The sequence below is a fragment of the Lepisma saccharinum genome, chromosome 7, assembly GCF_977018435.1.
Source record: "Lepisma saccharinum chromosome 7, izLepSacc3.1, whole genome shotgun sequence".
NCBI classification, from domain to species: Eukaryota; Metazoa; Arthropoda; class Insecta; order Zygentoma; family Lepismatidae; genus Lepisma; species Lepisma saccharinum.
In genome coordinates, this window is record NC_139235.1 from 30,799,588 (window position 1) to 30,822,023 (window position 22,436).

At 35.4% G+C, this 22,436-nt stretch overlaps 1 protein-coding gene and 1 pseudogene across 1 annotated transcript in view; one reads left to right on the forward strand and one right to left on the reverse strand.

Moving 5' to 3' along the window:
* LOC145989796 (uncharacterized) overlaps positions 1–15,635 on the forward strand; it is a 31,405-nt gene extending 15,770 nt beyond the window's left edge. The window contains exon 3 of the mRNA XM_083125144.1: positions 10,720–15,635. Within this exon, the coding sequence (XP_082981270.1) occupies positions 11,209–15,297 (4,089 nt within the window). The 5' untranslated portion in view covers positions 10,720–11,208 and the 3' untranslated portion in view covers positions 15,298–15,635. The remainder of the gene's footprint in view (positions 1–10,719) is intronic.
* Positions 1,211–4,230, reverse strand: LOC145990409 (uncharacterized; annotated as a pseudogene).
* Positions 15,636–22,436: the final 6,801 nt, after the last annotated feature.

Below are 22,436 nucleotides of genomic sequence, written 5' to 3' on the forward strand. Positions count from 1 at the left end.
TTCAAGTTGTTTTTTTTTTATGCAGAAGTAACGAAGTAGCGCACATGAGTAGCATACCGAAGCTAGATTTTGGAAGAGTAGCCATAGCTGTAGCAATGCTACTTTTAAAATGTATCGTTCTTATCATTGACAAATACCCATAGTGATTGATCATAGTTTCAATTAACCCAATAAGAAAATAGCAGTCTGTGTTCAGCAAAGTTCTATTCTCTAATATTGTTCACCCAATAAAGTAAACATAGCATTACATACAGGAAAATACTTCTATTCATGTTTTGAGATTTCTTTTTAGTACTGATGTAAATTCTGTCAATGTGGTACTGATTTTATTTTGTCACTGTGTTTCAATTTGTTCTTGTTAAGGAGTTTTGTTCCTTTAATTCACTGTATTTTAAATTATTGTATTCTAGCTAAAGGCTTTTGTCAGCATATTGACAGAAGGGTGAAATAGTATAAGTGCTGATACACCCATTACAATTTTTAATGAACAAAATTGTCAGTTTGTGCAAATTTGTGGAGGTTTGCAACCCATTTTTCACAATATATACAGTTGAACCTGAGTTGTCAAGGTGAAGAGAAAATAATACACATAACTGAGAATTACTTACAAATCAGATTAGATAACATGCCATATCATTATTAATATACTGTAATTCTATCTATTTTGAGGAAAAAGATATGGAATCTAAAAGTTTGATTCTTAAATACAGGGTGCATAGTCTATTTGAGGACATTTACGTAAATTTTGAAAGATAACCATATCTCGTCCAAAATCAAATATATTTTCATGAAAATTGGTACACATGAGAAACAAAAGCTTCTGAATAGGTTTATTCTATAAAATCGCCTTCAGCCTCAATAACTTTCTCGAGACGGGACCGAAAGCGTTGACAGGCCTGAATCAAGTGGTCTTTGTTTATTTCCGACATCACCTTGACAATGGCTACCTTCAATGATTCTGGTGTTGTGTGGATGTTTGTTAGTGTCTCTTTCAACAACGCTCCACACACATAATAGTCCAAGGGATTAAGATCTGGAGAATTAGGGGGCCACAAGTTGGGTGTGATATGGTCATCCATTTTTGGGTAATGTGAGCCTCATAAGAAGGAGCAGAGTTCAATTGAAATACGTATGGCCTGCCATTGCGTACACTGTCTATCCAGGGCTTAACAACGCTCTGCAGAACCTCAATGTAGGCTGTAGCATTAACTCAAAGACCCTGCGGAAAGATGTGGGGTGGCATGACGTGTCCTTCGATACTCACAACTCCTAAAACCATCACAGTTGCTGGAAACTTGGTATGCATAACTCTGGGAACTTCAGAAGGATCCTTACATAACCATCTGTCATTTCGGCGATTGACCTTTTGGTCTTGATCAAAGTTTTTCTCATCAGAGAAAAACACAGCATGCCATGTTCCTCAGGGTTTTTTACTTTGGTGAGTGACCGTTTTGCACGGATCAGACGATTCTCTTTTGCTTTTGCAGACGAGTCATTCCATGCCAAATCAACACGGATATGTGCAATTTCCAACCTGACCATCTCCGATTTTCATGAAATTTGGGGAGTTGGAACTATGCATGGAACTTAGTAACTATGAAAATTTTGAGTCTCGTGCATCTTGTAATTTTTAAATTATTCAAGGTCAAAGTTCGCATAAATTGCTCTTTTTGAGCCCGCTTAGCTGTACTAAATGTGCTGTAACTCTGCCCCTATTTTCCCTAGGAAGCTCAAATAAACCTTATTGTACAGAGAATTGAACAAGTTTTCCAGTGATATATAACAAGCCTACAGGTGGATAAAAATATAATTTTGTCACGTGACCTTGACCTTTGACCTTGAATATCTCAAAACATGTCATCATCAAAAATCGTGAAAAAATATATTTGGTCCCTCATGCCATACTCTAAAACATATCGAAAAATCATTGTGGGACTGCAATGGGATCAGAAGATGCAAAATAATATGTGTAACTATGTGACTGATAAAAGCCTCATTACATGAACTATGAAGAGTCAAAAATCCTTTAACACCCCCTACAAAATGTAAAGGAGTTATCCTTTTCATGAAAGAAATAGGTTAGGCACAGGGAGATCCCTAGATTTGTGTGTCAAGCACAGGTCCGGAATATTGTTGACTGCCATATTGAATTCAACACAAAAATTTCAAAGGGAAGGAGGTGATGTGATATATCAAATCAGGCTAGAATTTCACAAGAAATGAAGCGAATCTTGAGCCAGCAAAAAGTTATACGCATATCTTTCACTTACGATATATATGCACACTATAATGTTGTCAATGTTCCTGTGAGCACACTTGTTGACGTCTCTCAAACTCACATAGAACATTTGGCAATGTAGCAGGTGCAACATCATCGCAAGCAGCAACTGTACCTTCTCTCAGATGGTCAATATCACGGACTTTTTAGTGCATGCACTATTCTCTTCAAATGTTTCTGAAGGTAAAAGTCCTCCTAAGATGTTAGATCTGGGGAATGTGCAGGCCTTTTAATAGATCCCCTTCTACCCATCAATCTACCTAGAAATTTACCATGAAGAAATTGCCAAAATGTCCACATAGTGTGGTCACACTGTCCTATTTCAAAACTCTGGAAAAGAGCCATATCCCGTAAGCAAGGATGAAAAACCTGTTTACTTAAAAAATCCAAGAAGCCCTCACCATTTAAGGGTCCGTTGTTGAATATGAAACAATCATTCACGTTCTCCATACACTATACCACATCATTAGCTTACCAGCAACGACCATTCGGCTGGGATCTGTCTACTGTAGATTATCAAATCACAGGTATTGCATATTCTTTTTATTAGCTTCACTGTGAACATAAAAATTAGCCTCGTCACTGAAGAATTTTTCATCCCAAAGGAAGTGTCACGTAATTGTTTGAGATACTTTTCCCAATATTCTTCACTATTCAACTATTTGGTGAATGTTGCTGATTAAAATCATATGCAATGGTGCCGAGATGTTAGCGTGATCTCGATGAGTTCCTAACACTTTAGGAGCATTCTAATGCTTTGTTTTTAACACCTCGAAAAGGAGAAAATGGTTACAAGCATGCAGTAATAACTTTTTGCTGGTTAAATATATGTTGGAAAAACTTTCGCCGCTTCATTTCTCGTGAAAGTCTAGCCAGATTTGATATATCACATCACCTCCTTCCCTTTGAAATTTTTGTGTTGAATTCAATATGGCGGTCAACAATATGCCTGACCTGTGCTTGACACACACATCTAGGGATCTCCCTGTGCCTAACCTATTTCTTTCATGAAAAGGATAACTCCTTTACATTTTGTATTTGGTGTTAAAGGACTTTTGACTCTTCATAGTTCATGTAATGAGGCTTTTATCAGTCACATAGTTACACATATTATTTTGCATCTTCTGATCCCATTGCAGTCCCACAATGATTTTTCGATATGTTTTAGAGTATGGCATGAGGGACCAAATATATTTTTTTCACGATTTTTGATGATGACATGTTTTGAGATATTTAAGGTCAAAGGTCAAGGTCACGTGACAAAATTATATTTTTATCCACCTGTAGGCTTGTTATATATCACTGGAAAACTTGTTCAATTCTCTGTACAATAAGGTTTATTTGAGCTTCCTAGGGAAAATAGGGGCAGAGTTACAGCACATTTAGTACAGCTAAGCGGGCTCAAATAGGGCAATTTATGGGAACTTTGACCTTGAATAATTTAAAAATTACAAGATGCCCGAGACTCAAACTTTTCATAGTTACTAAGTTCCATGCATAGTTTGAACTCCCCAAATTTCATGAAAATCAGAGTTGGTCAGGTTGTGGGCTGTCTTGATTTCACATGGAATGACTCGGACATGAATTGATTTTTTCTCTTCGCATACAACTTGTATTGAATGTCTTCATGAACCAGTGTTCGAATTGTGCCCTCTGAGACCATGAGTTCCTTTTCAATAGCCCTCATTGACTTTCCGGGGGGTATCATTGATAATTTCCTGAACCTTTCGGACAAATTCTGGTGTCCTGATAATGTCAGAACGTCAAGAATGCCTTTTTTGCTTCGAAACTCTTGAAACATTCCAACCAGAGGCTTCCAACTCTTTCCAAACTTTATGGGCAAATGATCTGGCAACATTCAGGAACTTAGCAATTTCTAAATCCTTGTGTTTTGCATGTAAGACCACAATCACAGCGCTTCTTTTCATTTCTTCAGTTGTAGGTTCAGTCATCGTATATCTGCAACAAAAACTACACATTAATAAGGTATAAGGTTTTCATACATTGAAAATGTGGTGTCCTCAAATAGCCTATGCATCCTGTACATTACATTTGGCACTTTATTAGTGAACACTTGATACTGAAATACTACAGTAGGCACTTGAGTTCTATAGTTTTACTACCCAATTTTTTAAAAAAACTCATCTTAAATTGCATTTCTTCTACTAATGACTGTGCAAAGTGAAGTATAAGCGATGCCTAAATCTGCAAATATTTCAGTGTTAGTTTTATGTTGATTAGTGTCCACTTCCTGTATAAATTATACTTTCTGATCAAGCATGCAACTTTGCTCTTTCTGTTCTCCATGGCCGACCAATAGCAACTGAAAAGTATCACTTCTGTGACATTGTTGTAGATTGGTTACGTACAAATCAACTGTATTTCATGAAAATTAGTATGTATCACACTGAATTATGTATAAATGCATTATGTACAAATAAGGTTTAATTAAAATGTTTTTAAATTATATTTTGCTGGAACCTAATTATGCAGAACTGAGTTACGTATAAAGCAGTCTATACATACAGGGTGAGTCACCTAAAATTACCACAGGAAATATTTCGTGAACAACAAAAAATATTGAAAAAACTACTTTCACAGATATAAAGGTATGAGAGAGGGGCTCATGAGACACAATACGTTCAACTATGTAAGGAAGTACGATTTTCAACACAAACTTATGTTTCTTTAAATGGAAACCCCTTATTATTTTTAGCACAATTGAAAGTAGTAAAAATTCATTAAGAATGGCGTTTGTTACATTGTAATATGTGAAGTAGTTCTCAAGTAATTGCAACGGGAAGTTGATGCTTGAAACAAACATCTCAGAAGTAGGGCTATGTGATATTTAGATATATCGATGTAGTAGAGTCGATATGTTTAAAATATTGAAACGTCAATATCATAAAAATACGGATGTTGATATATTGATATCGATAATATTGACACATTGGATATCGAATTTTGATATTGACAATATCGATATTGGAATATCGTCTGTATCAATTTTTTGGTGTTCATGAAATTTTTTAGGTGATTCACCCAGTATTTATGTACCATGTCATGGGTTGATATCTGTGGCTTATTCCCCATGTTACCTGGTATAGCACTGTAAACCAACTTTTTTATGTAGAAAAATGGGAATTGCTGGAAACTTTGAAGTTGTCGGAGTTCTGTTTTTGTTTTACTTGCATGCCTGCACTGGTGTTTCATTTCTATTATATCTAATTAATATGTAATAAGTATACACAATAAATAAGAATTGTTTCGGTAAACCAGATAAAATTTTCCGAATAAGTCACCGGTTGATGTGCTAGTTAGCTGCCCCAATCATGTTATTATTACGTTAATTTTAACAACTTGTGAATGCAATTTTTCAAAATGAACATCTGTATGGAAACTTATTTTACAATAACAGAGTTAAAAACATACTGTTTTTATTTAAATGAAGTAGAGTTTATATCGTTTAAGATAAAGCCAAATGGATATCTTTAGATATAATTAGGGAGTGTGTTTTTAGGTGAAAACTTAATTTTTTTGGCTTGGTTACTCAGTAGGAGTGTCGATCATATGGCTGCAATGTTATCCGTGAAGTCCTAGTATACATTTCACACATAAAACACATATTTCTGTGAAAACAACATAAAATGTGCATATTTTAGACACTTCAGACAAACAAAGGTTCCCGAATTCTTTGTGAAATGCATATTATTTTTAGATAAACTAGATGAAATACCTGGTAAATTAGTAAATTACTAGCGTATTCGGGACTCTCCACAACACACCCATCACTACTTCTACAGTGCCTACAGTGGTGCTTTACTACTGACCTACAGTTTAAAGTGAGATTGGAACTACTAGGTGCCTCCACCATGTATGGAACCTTTGATTGCAAGGCCCTGAACATGTAGGTGAAACTGATAGTGCAGCATTTCAGATATAAATGTCTGACATTGTGTGATGTGGAAAGGTAGTTTTCACAAGCCATTGTTCATATAATCAGCATACATTTTAAATGGACAACTTGGAAATGTGATCTGTTGGTCATTGTAAGCAACGAAATGCAACAAGAAACTAACATTCTGCTGTCACTGATGAGTAGAGCCCGGAAGTTCAGGCATTTATTTTCGTTAAAATAGGCAGGCAAAAAGGCATTTATGTGGAAAATAGGCACTAAAAATGAAAAAAAGTCAAAATAAACTGAAAAAAAGGCACATTTGGAAGTCGTTTACTTTTATCTATAATTTCTGGCAAAATGTTAAAATCTACATTGGGAAGAGCATTTCAATTTTCTCCGTCTTGATTGCACATAACTACAAGGTGTTTTTTAAAGTTCTCAACATTCATTGATAGTCGTCTGTCAGAGAGAATGTTTTTCATAATAGAAAATGATATTTCTACTTCGACAGAAGTTATTGGAGCATACATAAAACAAGCTAATGAAGCTGGACTCATTTTGGTAACATCATTTTCACCTTTTAGAATATCACAAATTGTTTTCAATTGTTTCAAGTCCTCATTTGTACTCACTACCCGTTTGCACTTTTCCGCAACAGCTGACCCCTTTTCTCCTGGCACTTCCATCATCTGCTGCATAGATTCCTCGGAAGATTATCATGAATGCTATAAGAGTCTCACCTCTTTTTACTAGCTTTGTAATTGTCTCTGGCAATGCACCATAATGTGCAAAAATAAACGACAGTTCATTCTTCAGTTCTGGATAGCACAGGAGTTTTTTCACTTCACGAATTGAAGCTGCTTCATTTTCTGGTAAAGCATCGATCACCTCACTGATTTTTTCAAGGTTGTTAGCATAATATATAGCTGCTGATATCCAGGTTCCCCATCTCGTCAAGACTGGGTGCGGATGTAAACTAAGTTCAGGTGCAACTTCCTGAAATTTTTGGGTTCGAGAGGGAGATTTCAGAAATATCTTCTTTGTGTTCGAAATCAACCTGTCCACTCTAACTTCTTCGGTGATTCTGTGCATTGCGTGGCCTACACATCTGATGTGAAGCATGTTCGGGAAGAGAATTTTCAATGCTATGGCAGCCTTCTTCATATAGGGAGCTGCATCACTGATAAAAAGTAACACATCATCATGATGTACAACATCTGGCCAGAGCAGAAGTAGGGAATTTGAGAATAACTGAGCTATTGACGAACCATTGGCTCTCTCTAGTTGTTCTGACGTGAGAAGAAATGACGAGGATTCTCCGCATGTTGGTTCCATAGTTCCAATGATGACGTTGGCTATGTAGCGTCCCATAGCGTCAGTAGTTTCATCTATTGAAATCCAGACCTTCTTTCCACCAACTTCAGCACAAATTCTTTGCAGAGCTTCTTCGTAGCAGATGCTTAAATGTGTTTTCCGCAGCGTAGATTCCAACTGCACAGTTTCTGTAGTGTATTTCTCCAGGAATCCTCAGTGACTTGTTTTCCACTTTCCAGAAAGGTATTCCTGCTTCCATGAAAGCTTTGCACAGTTCAAGAGAAAACTGAGGTTGCCTGTTGGATGAAGTGCCCACTGTTGAAATTAGGGATATCTTCTTCTGTCCGATCATTTTAGCAGCTGCAGATTTATGTTTTGCTGTTGACACATGCTGAGATATAAAGTATTTTTTCTCATGGTTGATTGTTTTTTCACATATCTTGCAGAGAAGAATAGTACAGTCTGTCGAAAATGTGCTTTCACCAAATTCACGCACGTAACCATGTAACTTACCACTTAATAGCACACTAAATTTCGGCATGATGACAACTACACGATCCTTTCCCTCCAAAGTGCTGAACTAAACTAAAGATAGAGAAATTGATTTTGGAATCCATGCAAAGGCCCTTGGGCATTAGTGCTGTTTCTTGTCAATAACCTCCTGACATGTACGCTGGACGTGATGGCATAATTGTGCAGGTGTTCTGCAACAGGTTTTCAGCAGTCAATCATGCACAAGGAAATGTTAACCGAAAGGCAATATCCTAACTCAGCATGAAATACTTTTTTCTCACACTTTTCTCCTTCAGCAATGTTGAAACATGCATGAGTTCAATATTACTTAAATAAGGCGAAAATTATTCACATAATAAACGGAAGAAAAATAAATGCCAACAACGTTTTTTGGGAGAAAAATAATTTATATACACATTTTTTTTTTAAAAAAATGGTCAAATTTCATTGAAAAAGGCAAAAGAAAGGCATTATAATTAAAAATAGGCAGTGGGGTCCCAAATAGGCAAAATGAAAAGGCTTTGAAAACATTCGAAACAACATAAAAATCATATATATTCGGAATTTTTTTATCAATATATGCAGTAGATAAAAAGAGGCATTTTGCCAAAATTCCGGGCTCTACCGATGAGTATCCATTTATTTGTTTCATAGAGTTTTAAATGAAAATATTTTAAACTTTTAGCCACTTATTTCCGCTATTTTCAGAACATAAAAAAATAAATATTTTTCAGCACCTAAATATTCACTCCCTAGTTATAATATACAAAGAATTTAACTGGTTTGAAATGGGATATATGATTAAATTGTGTCTAGTAAACTTGGATTCTGCATCGAATAACATGGCTACCTGGGGGAAACCCTGGGGGGTAAAGGTGGTCAGGGGCGTGATGCTGATCACATCACCCCCACTCACGACCGGATCAAGAAAGTGTGGGGCGTTACCCCCACACCCCCTATACGCCTTCATGGCATGGTGCTAAGCACAGGGGAGCACTTCTTCTTTTTTTTTTTTAAACTTGGATTCTGATACTTACGTAATACATTATGTTTCTAGTTCCCGTAGTTTTATAAATTACCAAAACTATTGTTTTAGCAAATTATTACTTTATTGACATTTCACTCCATAAAATTTCATCTTTATGTTCATTTGTTAACAACAGGTGATTGGAATGTGTGTTGTTGTCAACTGCTTCAGTCCCATCGGCAGTCAGGTAGATCTATCAAAATGTTCTCTATTCCATTTTACAACTTCTTTCAGTCCATGAAATGACATCTTTGTATCTGTTGTATTTTACTAGTAAGCAAGAGTTATCAAATGATTTAAATGCTGACTCAAAAAACTAACCAGTCTGTAATTGAGCATATTTTACTGATGCACCAAAAACAATTATAATAAGAATAATGACAAGAAATCAGACAATGTTTTCTTTGAATGAGTATTAGTCTTCGACCCTCCTCCCTAGAAATCAAGGATATTGGTACGTATATTCCAACACAAGTTAATTCCTTATTTTGTCAGTGCATTTCATATGCTCTGTTTTCACCACAACCTCATTTGTGGCACTTTCAGCTACTTTTTCTTACTTCTTTGTAGCATTCAGCTTTTTTCATTGTACACTACTACACTTCGCAAATGAGAAACAAAGCCTCCTCGATGGCACTGTGGTAGCGTCATCTCCTTGTAATCAAGGGGCCCCGGGTTCGATACCTGGTGGAGTCACATTGTGGTTCGGATCCCACTTTAAACTGTAGGTTTAGTCCCGATTAACCTTACTGTGCATAAAGTGGACTTAAAACACCAAATCAACCAACCAACCAACCAAGTGAGAAACAAAATCTGTTATTCTTCCTTAGTCACTGCTGTTCTCATTTTCACTTCCTGAGTGCAGCTCATATCATTGTTTGCAATAAATCCAAGGTACTTGTAGTTGTCCACATATTATGTTGAATGTTTACTGCACACACTTGTTATTTAACACCTGTAGCATATTGTTCAACATCGTTTTGTCTGTAAAGTGGCCATGTGGTATGGGTTAAATGTTTAAATATTAGCACCAGATGAATAGGTTATTGATGAATTCCTCCTCATGAGTACACATTTTCTGTTTTGTCATATCAGTAGTCAATACTGATTTGATAGTGGTGAAAAAACTATGCTCCTATTTTTAAATCTTTCTTGCTAAATAACTTGTAAATGTTTGAACTGAATTAGCTAGGAAATTCCAAGATCAATCGTTGAAGACAATGTTTCACTCCTTAACAGAGACATCATTCGACCTAATAATAACTCATTGTGAAAATACAAAATATTGCTATCAAGTAAGAAACTTTATTTGGAATATTAGGGTATTAATTTCAATTTTGAAAAGTGGTGGGAACAGTACAATTTCACTTATGATAAAGATATATGTTCATGAATAGGAAAGCACATGGAACCCGAAAGCAATCGGCATGAAAATGGATTTCAATATTTTCGTAGTACTTAAATGGAAGATATGTTGGGATTGTGATTATTATACTAGTTTGCCCATTCATATCTCCATAGAAGATGAATACATCTACTTAATTCTTACAGTATCATATGCTAGTCATTCCACTTAAAAGCACCATGTACACATATTTCTGCATAGAGTGGAATTGAATAGCCTTTCTTTTATATGTGAAGTAGATTTTCACATAGATCATTAAACTCTTCTTTTACTTTTGATTCTAGGCTGTGCTTCAGTTCAAGATTGTCTTCAGAAGAGCAATTTGTGTCTAAGAAGTTGGAGCATCACAGTCAAAAACATAATAATGTTTAATTTCTTGAAGAACCATCAAGTCAAAATGCTATGCTGAAAATTGAATGTGTGTGTGTTCACTTATTTCAAGTCCCAAAAAGTAGCATAAATTTGTTACGGGTACACTGGTGTATGCAGATTATTAGTTGGAACTAAGCAAGGGAGCACTTATAACAGCAAAATAAGTTGATATGCAAAAGAAGACAGTGTGTGGCTTGAGGACAAAGACGAAAAATGTATAGATGACCTTATTCAAGTCATACAAATGTATTTTACTCATGGACAATATAACAACCAGGACAGAAAGTTCAATGGTAGAGGTGTGTTTGTGCAATGTGTTATTTTTATCTAATTTATAATAGGAGTAAGTTTAGAATTTTGAGAAGTGTTTCCCTGCATGAATATCACTTTTGACTACAGAAATGGGAGGTCTATTTTCAAAGCTAAAGAGAGGTAACACATGTGAGGAGGAATTCTGTACTAGACCTTTGAATGAATCACCTGAATTGAAAGGAATAGATTCTGTGGATCTACAGCAACATATAACATATAGCAAAAGGCCAGGGACATCAGGAATGAGTGGTCAGCTTTACGAAATACAGCTTTTGATGTATTTTCTGCTGCAAGGAAAGAAGCTGTGTGAGGAAAACAAGATGAAAGACTTCCTCCTAGCTACAAATATGCAAGAGGCCGGTGATCTCGATGATGTCGTTTTCAGGTACCACTACATAGACCAAACTGGAGCAGAGAAAAGAAAAGTAATATTCTTACAAGCAAAACACAGAGAAAACCCTCAAAAGGATAAAGTTAGTCTAGACAAATTACTTTCGGGGGAGAATAAAGGTGATTTCAACTTGAAGACCTATTTCACTGCCTACCGTAAGATTAAAGAGTGCTTTCAGAAACTGAAAACTCCTCCAATATTTGGAAGTGAATTTGAAGACTGTGAGCTAGTTTTATTTACAAATTCCACATCTACTTTCAGTGAGAGTGATAAAAATGTTGAAAGCTATAAAGTGGATGAAAAGGACATACCATGTACAGGCGAGAGCAAAGATACCTATTTTTACAAGCTCAATTTACATGAAAGTTATGACCAAAAAATACGTGAAACTTTGGAGGGTTCGTCAGATTGCAAGAAACTAGCCAAGCAGTTAGCTGAATTTGTTATTTCTAGGAAGTGTGTAAATGTGGATACAGGTGTTATGAAACTCTATCATTGTAACTTAGCTGAAGAAGTAATAGAAAGGACTGAAGGGAAGGAAGGAAAATTCAGAGAAGATTTTCTCGTAAGTGAAAATCACAGTAATTTCAAACAAATGTTTTTAGATGAAATTCAAAGTAGAGAGGAGTTCAGTGGATTTTCTGAGGGAGATCTGATAGCGGAACTGGCCACAATAAATATCATACTTCCAGGAAATTTTGGTAGTGTGAAAGACAAAGATAAGAAACCAGCATTACCAAATGATGTTGTTTATGAAGATGAAATAGTAGACTTTTTAAGTAGATTTAAGATTTTTGTGAATCAGCCGAATGAAAAAAGATTAAGTGAAATGATAAAGAAGGAAATACAGGAAAAATTTGCTGTAGAAGACAGTGACATAGAGAGTGTGTTTTCTGAAATAAGGAGCAAAATCCAAAACTGGTGGAAAGACGATAATTATTTTCTCACACAAGATAATAAATTTTATGAGGAATCAGCTAGAGTTTCAGTTTGGTTTGAGGTGAAAGATCCAGTGGAGTTATTTACAGGAAGGCAAGAAGAGTTACTAAAATTGCATGAAACTTTGCAAAGAAACCAAGGAGATGATAAAATGACTGTTATATCTCAAAGTACTTCAATTAGTGGATTAGGTGGAATAGGAAAGAGTGAGTTGGCAAGGAAATATATTCAATTGTATTCAAAGGAATATGAAGATAACATTGTGTGGCTAAATGCTGAAAATTATGTTACCCTCTGTGGAACATTTCGTAGACTAGCAAGAAGCAAGTTAAGAATTTGCACGGAGGAAATAGATGGAAAACCTAGAGATATCCAGTGTATTGTGAAAGAGGTGTTTCAATTTTTCTCAAAGAGGAGAAGTCTGTTTGTGTTTGACAATGCTGAAAAATGTAGGAGTGAAAGAGATGGTGGTGATGGTATTGGTCAATTTATGACTTCATTACCTCCTAGTGCTAATAAGCCATACATTCTTATTACTTCCCGCAATCGGAATTGGGGTAACATAGAAGTTTTATCGTTATCCACTTTCAGAGAGGAAGAAGCAGAAGAGTTCATTAGTAAAGCTCTGGCTATAACAGAGGAGTCTGAAGGGACTGAAGTAAAGACATTAGCTGAAACTTTGCAGTATTTCCCCTTAGCTCTGCAGCAAGCAGTTTCATATATAAGAGAAACGAACAGTAAATTGCAAATCATGGGTTCAAAATTCTCTATTCGAGATTACATAGAACGTTACAAGCAGGAAACTGAAAAATTACTGAACCATAATTTTCCAGATGATAGTTTGGATCTGTACACCAAAACGACATTTACAACATGGAGAATTACAATTAGCAAGATAGAAGATGTTCAACATGGTAAGCAAGCAATTATGGTTTTACGTATTATTGCTTATTTATCTGCGAAGAATATTCCTGTAGAAATATTCAGAAGGAATGAACAAACAGTGGCTGAAGATGAACGATTGGCAAATATATTACACATACTTAAACAATATTCAATGATTGAAGCAACAGAAGGTGTAGTAAACATTCACAAATTAGTTCAGGAAGTAACCCAGATTAATATAAGGAGAGAGAGAAAAGAACTATTTATTCTGAGTAAAGTATTCGAGTTGCTAAAAAGAAATGTTAAGTATTGCAATGACACAGTTGATGGTGCAGCCAGGATGAGACGGTTATTACCACACTTAGAATCATTCATCAGCAACATTGATTGTATGATATGTAGAGATGGTGAAGATAAAGGAAACTGTGAACGAATGTATGTTGAGTGTCTAGTAACAGAAATGGGCCACATGTATGAAATCACAGGTAATCCTAGAAGACAGGAGGAGTTATTACTTCGAGCTCTAACAATTCAGCTGAAGTATCTCAAACCTGAAAATTTGAGGGTTGCCTCCACGCTCTTCAGTTTGTCAAATGCTTATATGTATTTACGTGACCCTGTAACTCAAAAGAAGTTACTTGTAAAAGTCTTGCCAATACTTGAGAAACATTATGGATCTAATAATATAAACGTTGCAAGATGTCTTTTAAATTTAAGTACTGCCTATGGAGCTTTAGGTCAACCTCTGGAACAAAAGAAATTACTTGAAAGAGCCTTGCAATTAAAAGAGAAGCATTTCGGTTTTGACCATTTTGAAGTTGCAAGGTGTCTACAAAACTTAAGTAATGTCTACAGTGATTTGGGTGAACCACTCCAACAAAAGCGATTACTTGAAAGAGCCTTGCTAATAGAACAGCAACATTTTGGTGCTGATCATTTTGAAGTTGCAAAGTGTCTTGTAAGTTTAGGTAATGCCTACGGAGCTTTAGGCGAACCACTGGAACGAAAGAAATTACTTGAAAGAGCCTTGGAAATACTGGAGAAACATTACGGTAATGATAATTTTCAAGTTGCTGTATGTCTTGAAAACTTAGGTATGACATATGGAAATTTAGGCCAACCTCTGAAACAAAAGGAATTACTTGAAAAGGTCTTGGAAATAAAAGAGAAACATTATGGTACTGATCATTTTGAAGTTGCAAAGTGTCTTGGAAACTTAGGTATTGCATATGGTGCTTTAGGTGAACCTCTGAAACAAAAGATATTACTGGAAAAGGCCTTGCAAACATTGGAGAGATATTATGGTCCTGATCATTTTGAAGTTGCTATAGGTCTGGTACACTTAGGTGAAGTCTATAGAGATGTAGGTGAACCCATGGAACAAAAGAAATTACTTGAAAGGGCTCTACAAATAAAAGTGAAACATTATGGTGCTGATCACATTGAAGTTGCAAGGTGTCTTTCAAATTTAGGTAATGCTTACGGAGGTTTAGGTGATCATTTAGAACAAAAGAAATTATTTGAAAGGGAGCTTCAGATACTGGAGAAACGTTATGGTCCTCATCATTGGGACGTTGCAAGGTGTCTTGTAAACTTGGGTAATGCCTACGGAGCTTTAGGTGAAACTCTAGAACAGAAGAAATTACTGGAAAGGGCCTTGCAAATAAAAGAGCAACATTTCGGTGCTGATCATTTTGAAGTTGCAGTTTGTCTTGGAAACTTAGGCAACACATACGGGGCTTTAGGTGAACATCTGAAAAAGAAGAAGTTACTCGAGAGAGCCTTGCGAATAGAGGAGGCACATTATGGTAGTGATCATTATGAAGTTGCTATTACTCTTGAAAACTTAGGCAATGCCTACGGTGCTTTAGGTGAACCTCTAGAACAAAGGAAATTACATGAAAGGGCCTTGCATATACGGAAGAAAAATGAAGGTCATCACTTTCAGGTTGTTGTTTTCTGAAAACTTAGGTGTCATCTTGAAAGGAAATACTTGATAGTGCCTTGAAATTAAACATTATGTGCTGATCATTTTGAAGTTGCAAATTGTCTCGGAAACTTAGATAGTGCCTCTGAAAGTGTAAGTGACCTCTGGAACAAATGAAATTACCCAATGTAACCTTTCAGAAAGTAAAGAAAACTCACTTTCTGATTATGCTGCTCAGCATTCTCTGAATGGTTGATTTGCACAGTTGTTTTGATTTACATTTTGATATACCAGCTTCCTAAAAGTCCCTGTGCAGTTGGAACCTCGTACATATTGGCAATGCTTGTATTAATGAATAATAATAATAATAATAATAATAATAGGTGTAGATTAGCAGTGATAGAAAACCTGACTCTAACAGTCGTCTAACATGATTGTCAACATGACAATTTCTGAACAGTGAAACATATGTGCACAGTGACTTTTGGGACACACTGTATACAGCGACCACAAGGGAAAAAAAAAACATTTGATGAAAAGTACCTGTGCAGCTTTCCCTTCCTCCGTTCAGCTCGGGCCATAAGGAAGCATGGTCCACTCTCCCCCTCCCCTCCTTGCAGGAGTACGGTGCACAGGAGTCGCGGGTCTGCGCAGGTTTCTTTGCTTGTGGTTCCACTATAGTTGGCCTAAACAGTCAAATTTATGGTCAAAAACATGGTTTACATGGTCTGAAAATTTGAAAGAGCCATCTAATGTGAAATAATATTCCTGTATCTGCTATTGCGTATAATTCCAATTCCTGTATTTACTATTTCTGGCTATTATTTTGATGAAGCTAGCCCATTTCCCATAAAAAATAATTTTTGTGATTATTAGATTTAATATAAACATGTAATTTAGATTCCATATAGATTATGTGTCTTTTTATAAAAAAAATATAATAGAATCATTGGATGATTCACGTTAAAGAGTTTCATTTTATCTTGTGATATGTTTGGTCTGAAATTTTTAAATTGTAGTCAAAATGAAGACCAGAAGACTAAAGTATTCAAATGTAAATACAACTCGGTAATGTTATACCTAAAACCAAGGGTAGAAGAATATAAAATAATTCAGTCTCATGAGCCAGCCTTTTTTTTTCAAATACAATGTATGAAAGCAATGAATCCAACTAACATAAAGTTACACATTTAGAAATATGATCATAAATTATTTAATTTATTAATTAATGCAGCATTGGATTAAAAGTAATTAATTCTTGTACCGAAGTTGCCTTCCCACAGAAGGCTCAACCAGTAACAGCATGAATAACTATGCAATACATTCTAACGTATGGCTGACTATACCATATTGCCACAGATTTTAAAATTCGGCTAGCAACAGTGTAAAAATGATAATGGCATGTTTATTATTCTAATTTAATGATACATGTGATACAGAAAAATGAACAGAAAGATATAAAAACACATGTTACACTCATTATTATTATTTTTTCTTTTTATGAATGGAAATTTCCATAAGTGAACTCTAAATGTATCTTTCTTAGAACTGGATTTGAAAATTCAGGCATCAGGTGAAAATTTTAAGGCACTCTGTAATTTCTACCCCTGTCTGTAACACTTGCCTTGGCAAATATTCATCATTATTTTGTACAAATAAATTCACTGTCACTGTTGTAATGAATTAGATATGAGCTATGCAGTATGCTGAACTTCTTTCTAATCAGAAATGCTTTTTCCTCATTTCAAAATATGTAGGGTGTAAATATCGCAAACCATGGTGTAAGAGGAATATATCGAATTCACACATACAATTGCCTTGATTCCTAATGTCTGCATGTGTGTGTTGGAGGAAGGGGGGGGGGTGCAGGACGATCCTGCTTAGAGTGCCTTGATCATTAAACTCTTCTTTTCCTTTTGATTCTAGGTTGTGCTTCAGTTCAGAGTTTTCTTCAGAGTAGCCATTTGTGTCTAAGACACTTCGAGCATCAAAGTCCAGAGAACTTCTCAAGAGAACTAAGCCAAGATTTGTCAAATGTTGGTGTGTTCACTTATTTACAACCCCAAAGACCAGCATAGAATTGCGACAGGTATGCTGATATATGCAGAACACTTGTTGCAACTAAATAAATGGACAATTGTAGCAGCAACATAAGTTGATATGCAAAAGAAGAAATGTGTGGCTTGAGGACAAACATGAAAAATTCATAGATGGCCATCTTGAAGTTGTGGAAATTGATTTATCTCATTGACAATATAACAACCAGTACAGAAAGTTCAATGGTAGAGGTGTGTGTGCGCGATGTGTTATTTTTATCTAAATTATAATAGAGTAAGTTCAGAGTTTTGAAAAGTGTTTCCCTGCATGAATATCACTTTTGACTGCAGAAATGGGAGCTCTATTTTCAAAGCTAAAGAATGGTAACACATGCGTGCAGGAATTCTGTACTAGACCTTTGAATGAATCACCTGAATTGAAAGGAATAGATTCTGTGGATCTACAGCAACATATAACATATAGCAAAAGGCCAGGGACATCAGGAATGAGTGGTCAGCTTTACGAAATACAGCTTTTGATGTATTTTCTGCTGCAAGGGAAGAAGCTGTGTGAGGAAAACAAGATGAAAGACTTCCTCCTAGCTACAAATATGCAAGAGGCCGGTGATCTCGATGATGTCGTTTTCAGGTACCACTACATAGACCAAACTGGAGCAGAGAGAACAAAAGTAATATTCTTACAAGCAAAACACAGAGAAAATCCTCAAAAGGATAAAGTTAGTCTAGAGAAATTACTTTCGGGGGAGAATAAAGGTGATTTCAACTTGAAGACCTATTTCACTGCCTACCGTAAGATTAAAGAGTGCTTTCAGAAACTGAAAACTCCTCCAATATTTGGAAGTGAATTTGAAGACTGTGAGCTAGTTTTATTTACTAATTCCACATCTACTTTCAGCGAGAGTGATAAAAATGTTGAAAGCTATAAAGTGGATGAAAAGGACATACCATGTACAGGCGAGAGCAAAGATACCTATTTTTACAAGCTCAATTTACATGAAAGTTATGACCAAAAAATACGTGAAACTTTGGAGGGTTCGTCAGATTGCAAGAAACTAGCCAAGCAGTTAGCTGAATGTGTTATTTCTAGGAAGTGTGTAAATGTGGATACAGGTGTTATGAAACTCTACCATTGTAACTTAGCTGAAGAAGTAATAGAAAGGACTGAAGGGAAGAAAGGAAAATTCAGAGAAGATTTTCTCGTAAGTGAAAATCACAGTAATTTCAAACATATGTTTTTAGATGAAATTCAAAGTAGAGAGGAGTTCAGTGGATTTTCTGAGGGAGATCTGATAGTGGAACTGGCCGCAATAAATATCACACTTCCAGGAAATTTTGGGAGTGTGAAAGACAAAGGTAAGAAACCAGCATTACCAAAAGATGTTGTTTATGAAGATGAAATAGTATACTTTTTAAGTAGATTTAAGATTTTTGTGAATCAGCCAAATGAAAAAAGATTAAGTGAAATGATAAAGAAGGAAATACAGGAAAAATTTGCTGTAGAAGACAGTGACATAGAGAGTGTGTTTTCTGAAATAAGGAGCAAAATCCAAAACTGGTGGAAAGACGATAATTATTTTCTCACACAAGATAATAAATTTTATGAGGAATCAGCTAGAGTTTCAGTTTGGTTTGATGTAAGAGATCCAGTGGAGTTATTTACAGGAAGGCAAGAAGAGTTACTCAAATTGCATGAAGCTTTGCAAAGAAACCAAGGAGATGATAAAATGACTGTTATATCTCAAAGTACTTCAATTAGTGGATTAGGTGGAATAGGAAAGAGTGAGTTGGCAAGGAAATATATTCAATTGTATTCAAAGGATTATGAAGATAACATTGTGTGGTTAAATGCTGAAAATTATGTTACCCTCTGTGGAACATTTCGTAGACTAGCAAGAAGCAAGTTAAGAATTTGCACGGAGGAAATAGATGGAAAACCTAGAGATATCCAGTGTATTGTGAAAGAGGTGTTTCAATTTTTCTCAAAGAGGAGAAGTCTGTTTGTGTTTGACAATGCTGAAAAATGTAGGAGTGAAAGAGATGGTGGTGATGGTATTGGTCAATTTATGACTTCATTACCTCCTAGTGCTAATAAGCCATACATTCTTATTACTTCCCGCAATCGGAATTGGGGTAACATAGAAGTTTTATCGTTATCCACTTTCAGAGAGGAAGAAGCAGAAGAGTTCATTAGTAAAGCTCTGGCTATAACAGAGGAGTCTGAAGGGACTGAAGTAAAGACATTAGCTGAAACTTTGCAGTATTTCCCCTTAGCTCTGCAGCAAGCAGTTGCATATATAAGAGAAACGAACAGTAAATTGCAAATCATGGGTTCAAAATTCTCTATTCGAGATTACATAGAACGTTACAAGCAGGAAACTGAAAAATTACTGAACCATAATTTTCCAGATGATAGTTTGGATCTGTACACCAAAACGACATTTACAACTTGGAGAATTACAGTGAACAAGATTCAAGAAAATCTTGAATATGGAGAGAAAGCAATAATGGTACTACGTATTATTTCTTATTTATCTTCAGAGAATATTCCTGTTGTAATATTGAGAATGAGTGGTGAATCAGTGATGGAAAAAGAACTCTTGCGAAACATATTACATTTACTTAACCAATATTCAATGATAGAAGTAGGCAAAGGTCTAGTAAATGTTCACAAATTAGTTCAAGAAGTGACTCGGTTAAATACAAGGAAAGTAGGCGATGAACTTAATACTGTGAAAAAGGTATTTGAGTTGCTGAAAACTAGTGCTGAATTTTGCTATGACACAGCCGAGGGTACTGCCATAATGAGGCAGTTATTACCACACTTTGAAGCATTCCTCACTTGCATTGATGATAGAATACCCAGGTATGAAGAAGATGAAGGAAATTTTGAACGATTGTATGTTGACTATTTATTAAAAGTAATGGGGCGGATGTATGCAACTACAGGTAATCCTAGACGACAAGAGGAGTTACTATGTCGAGCTCTAAGAATTCAGGAGTCACACCTTGAACGTGAACATTTGGATATTTCTTTCACGCTCAATTCATTGTCCAATAGTTATTCTAGTTTGGGCGAACCTCTGAAACGAGAGAAATTGCTGGAAAGGGCATTAAAAATACAAGAGAAACATTACGGTCCTAATCATATTGAAGTTGCAAGGAATCTTGCAAACTTAGGTAATACATATTGAGTTATGGGTGAACCTCTAGAACAAAAGAAATTTCTTGAAAAGGCCTTGCAAATAGCAGAAAAACATTATGACCAGGATCCTGGTTTTGTTGCAGGTTGTCTTGCTAACTTAGGCAATGTCTATAGACATTTAGGTGAACCTCTTGAACAAAAAAAAATACTTGAAAGGGCTTTGAAAATATGTGAGAAATATTATGGCTCAGATCATTTTTTAGTTGCAAGTTGTCTCATAAACTTAGGTAATGCGTATGGAGCTATGGGTAAACCTTTAGAACAAAAGAAATTGCTTGAGAGAGCCTTGCGTATAAGAGAGATATATTATGGCTGTGAGCATTTTGAAGTTGCAGTTTGTCTTATAAACTTAGGTAGTGCCTATGGAGATATGGGTGAACCTCTGAAAAAGAAGAAATTACTTGAAAGGGCTTTGCAAATAAGAGAGACACATTATGGGCGTGATCATTTTGAAGTTGCAGCTTGCCTTATAAACTTAGGTAATGCTTATGGAGATATAGGTAAACCTCTGGAAAAGAAGAAATTACTTGAAAGGGCCTTGAAAATTAGAGAGACACATTATGGCCGTGATCATTTTGAAGTTGCAGTTTGTCTTATAAACTTAGCTAATGCTTATGGAGATATGGGTGAACCTGGGGAACAGAAGAAATTACTTGACAGGGCCTTGCAAATATGTGAGAAATATTATGACACTGATCATCTTTTAGTTGCAAGTTGTCTCATAAACTTAGGTAATGCTTATGGAGATATGGGTCAACCTCTGGAAAAGAAGAAATTACTTGAAAGGGCCTTGAAAATTAGAGAGACACATTATGGCCATGATCATTTTGAAGTTGCAGTTTGTCTTATAAACTTAGGTAATGCTTATGGAGATTTAGGCAAACCTGAGAAACAGAAGAAATTACTCGAAAGGGCCTTGCAAATAAGAGAGAGACATTATGGCTGTGATCATTTTGAATATGCAGTTTGCCTAATAAACTTAGGTAATGTTTACATAAATTTAGGTAAACCTACAGAAGGTAAGAGATTACTAGAAATGGCCTTGAGAATACAAGAGGAATATTACGGTCCGGATCATTTTGTAGTTGCAAGATGTCTAGTAAACCTAGGTAGAGCTTATAGAGAATTAGGGGAGCCTATGGAAGGAAAGAAGATACTAGAAAAGGCCTTACCAATACTAATGAAACATTACGGTCCACATCATGTTGTAGTTGAGAGGTGTCTAGCAATCTTAACCCGGGAGGCACGTGCGGTCAAAATGACCATGCTTGAATATTTAGGTCTATTGGGTTTGTATCATATTTCAAAATTAATTTTCTTGTATTTTATTGTTCCCTTATTTCTTTTGTATATATATACATGTTATTTTTAATACAATAAATAAAACTGTTGAGAGTTTTCAAAAGCTTAATACACTTTTTAAAGAAAATGTTTTGTTCTCAATTTTTGTAAGTATATAATAGGCAAAAGAAACATGATTTTACAAAAGTTTAATAGGTAATTCTTCTTATTCTTCTTCATTTTATTATTGTAAGAATACAATATAATTATGAAACAAACATAATTTTACATAAGTTTGATTCAAAGGTTTTTATAGAGAACAAAATTATGATAGTAAAATATATTTACAATTGTAGTATATTTTCTGCGTTTACTACTACACTTTTTTTATACTGTATTTATGTATTTCATCTCTTCACTTCCACTTCATTGCCATCAAAATGTCTATTTGCATATTCCACACATTAAAAAAAACATGTGTTCATGGCAAACATAGAGTGAACTGAATACATTTTTTTTTTTCCTCATTTATATTCTTCATCGCCAAAGATGTGTCATCTTACTCTTTCAAATTGCCTTCCAAGCTCTTTATTATGTTGTTCCTCCTCCTTGAAGCCTATGAATTCGATCCTCTT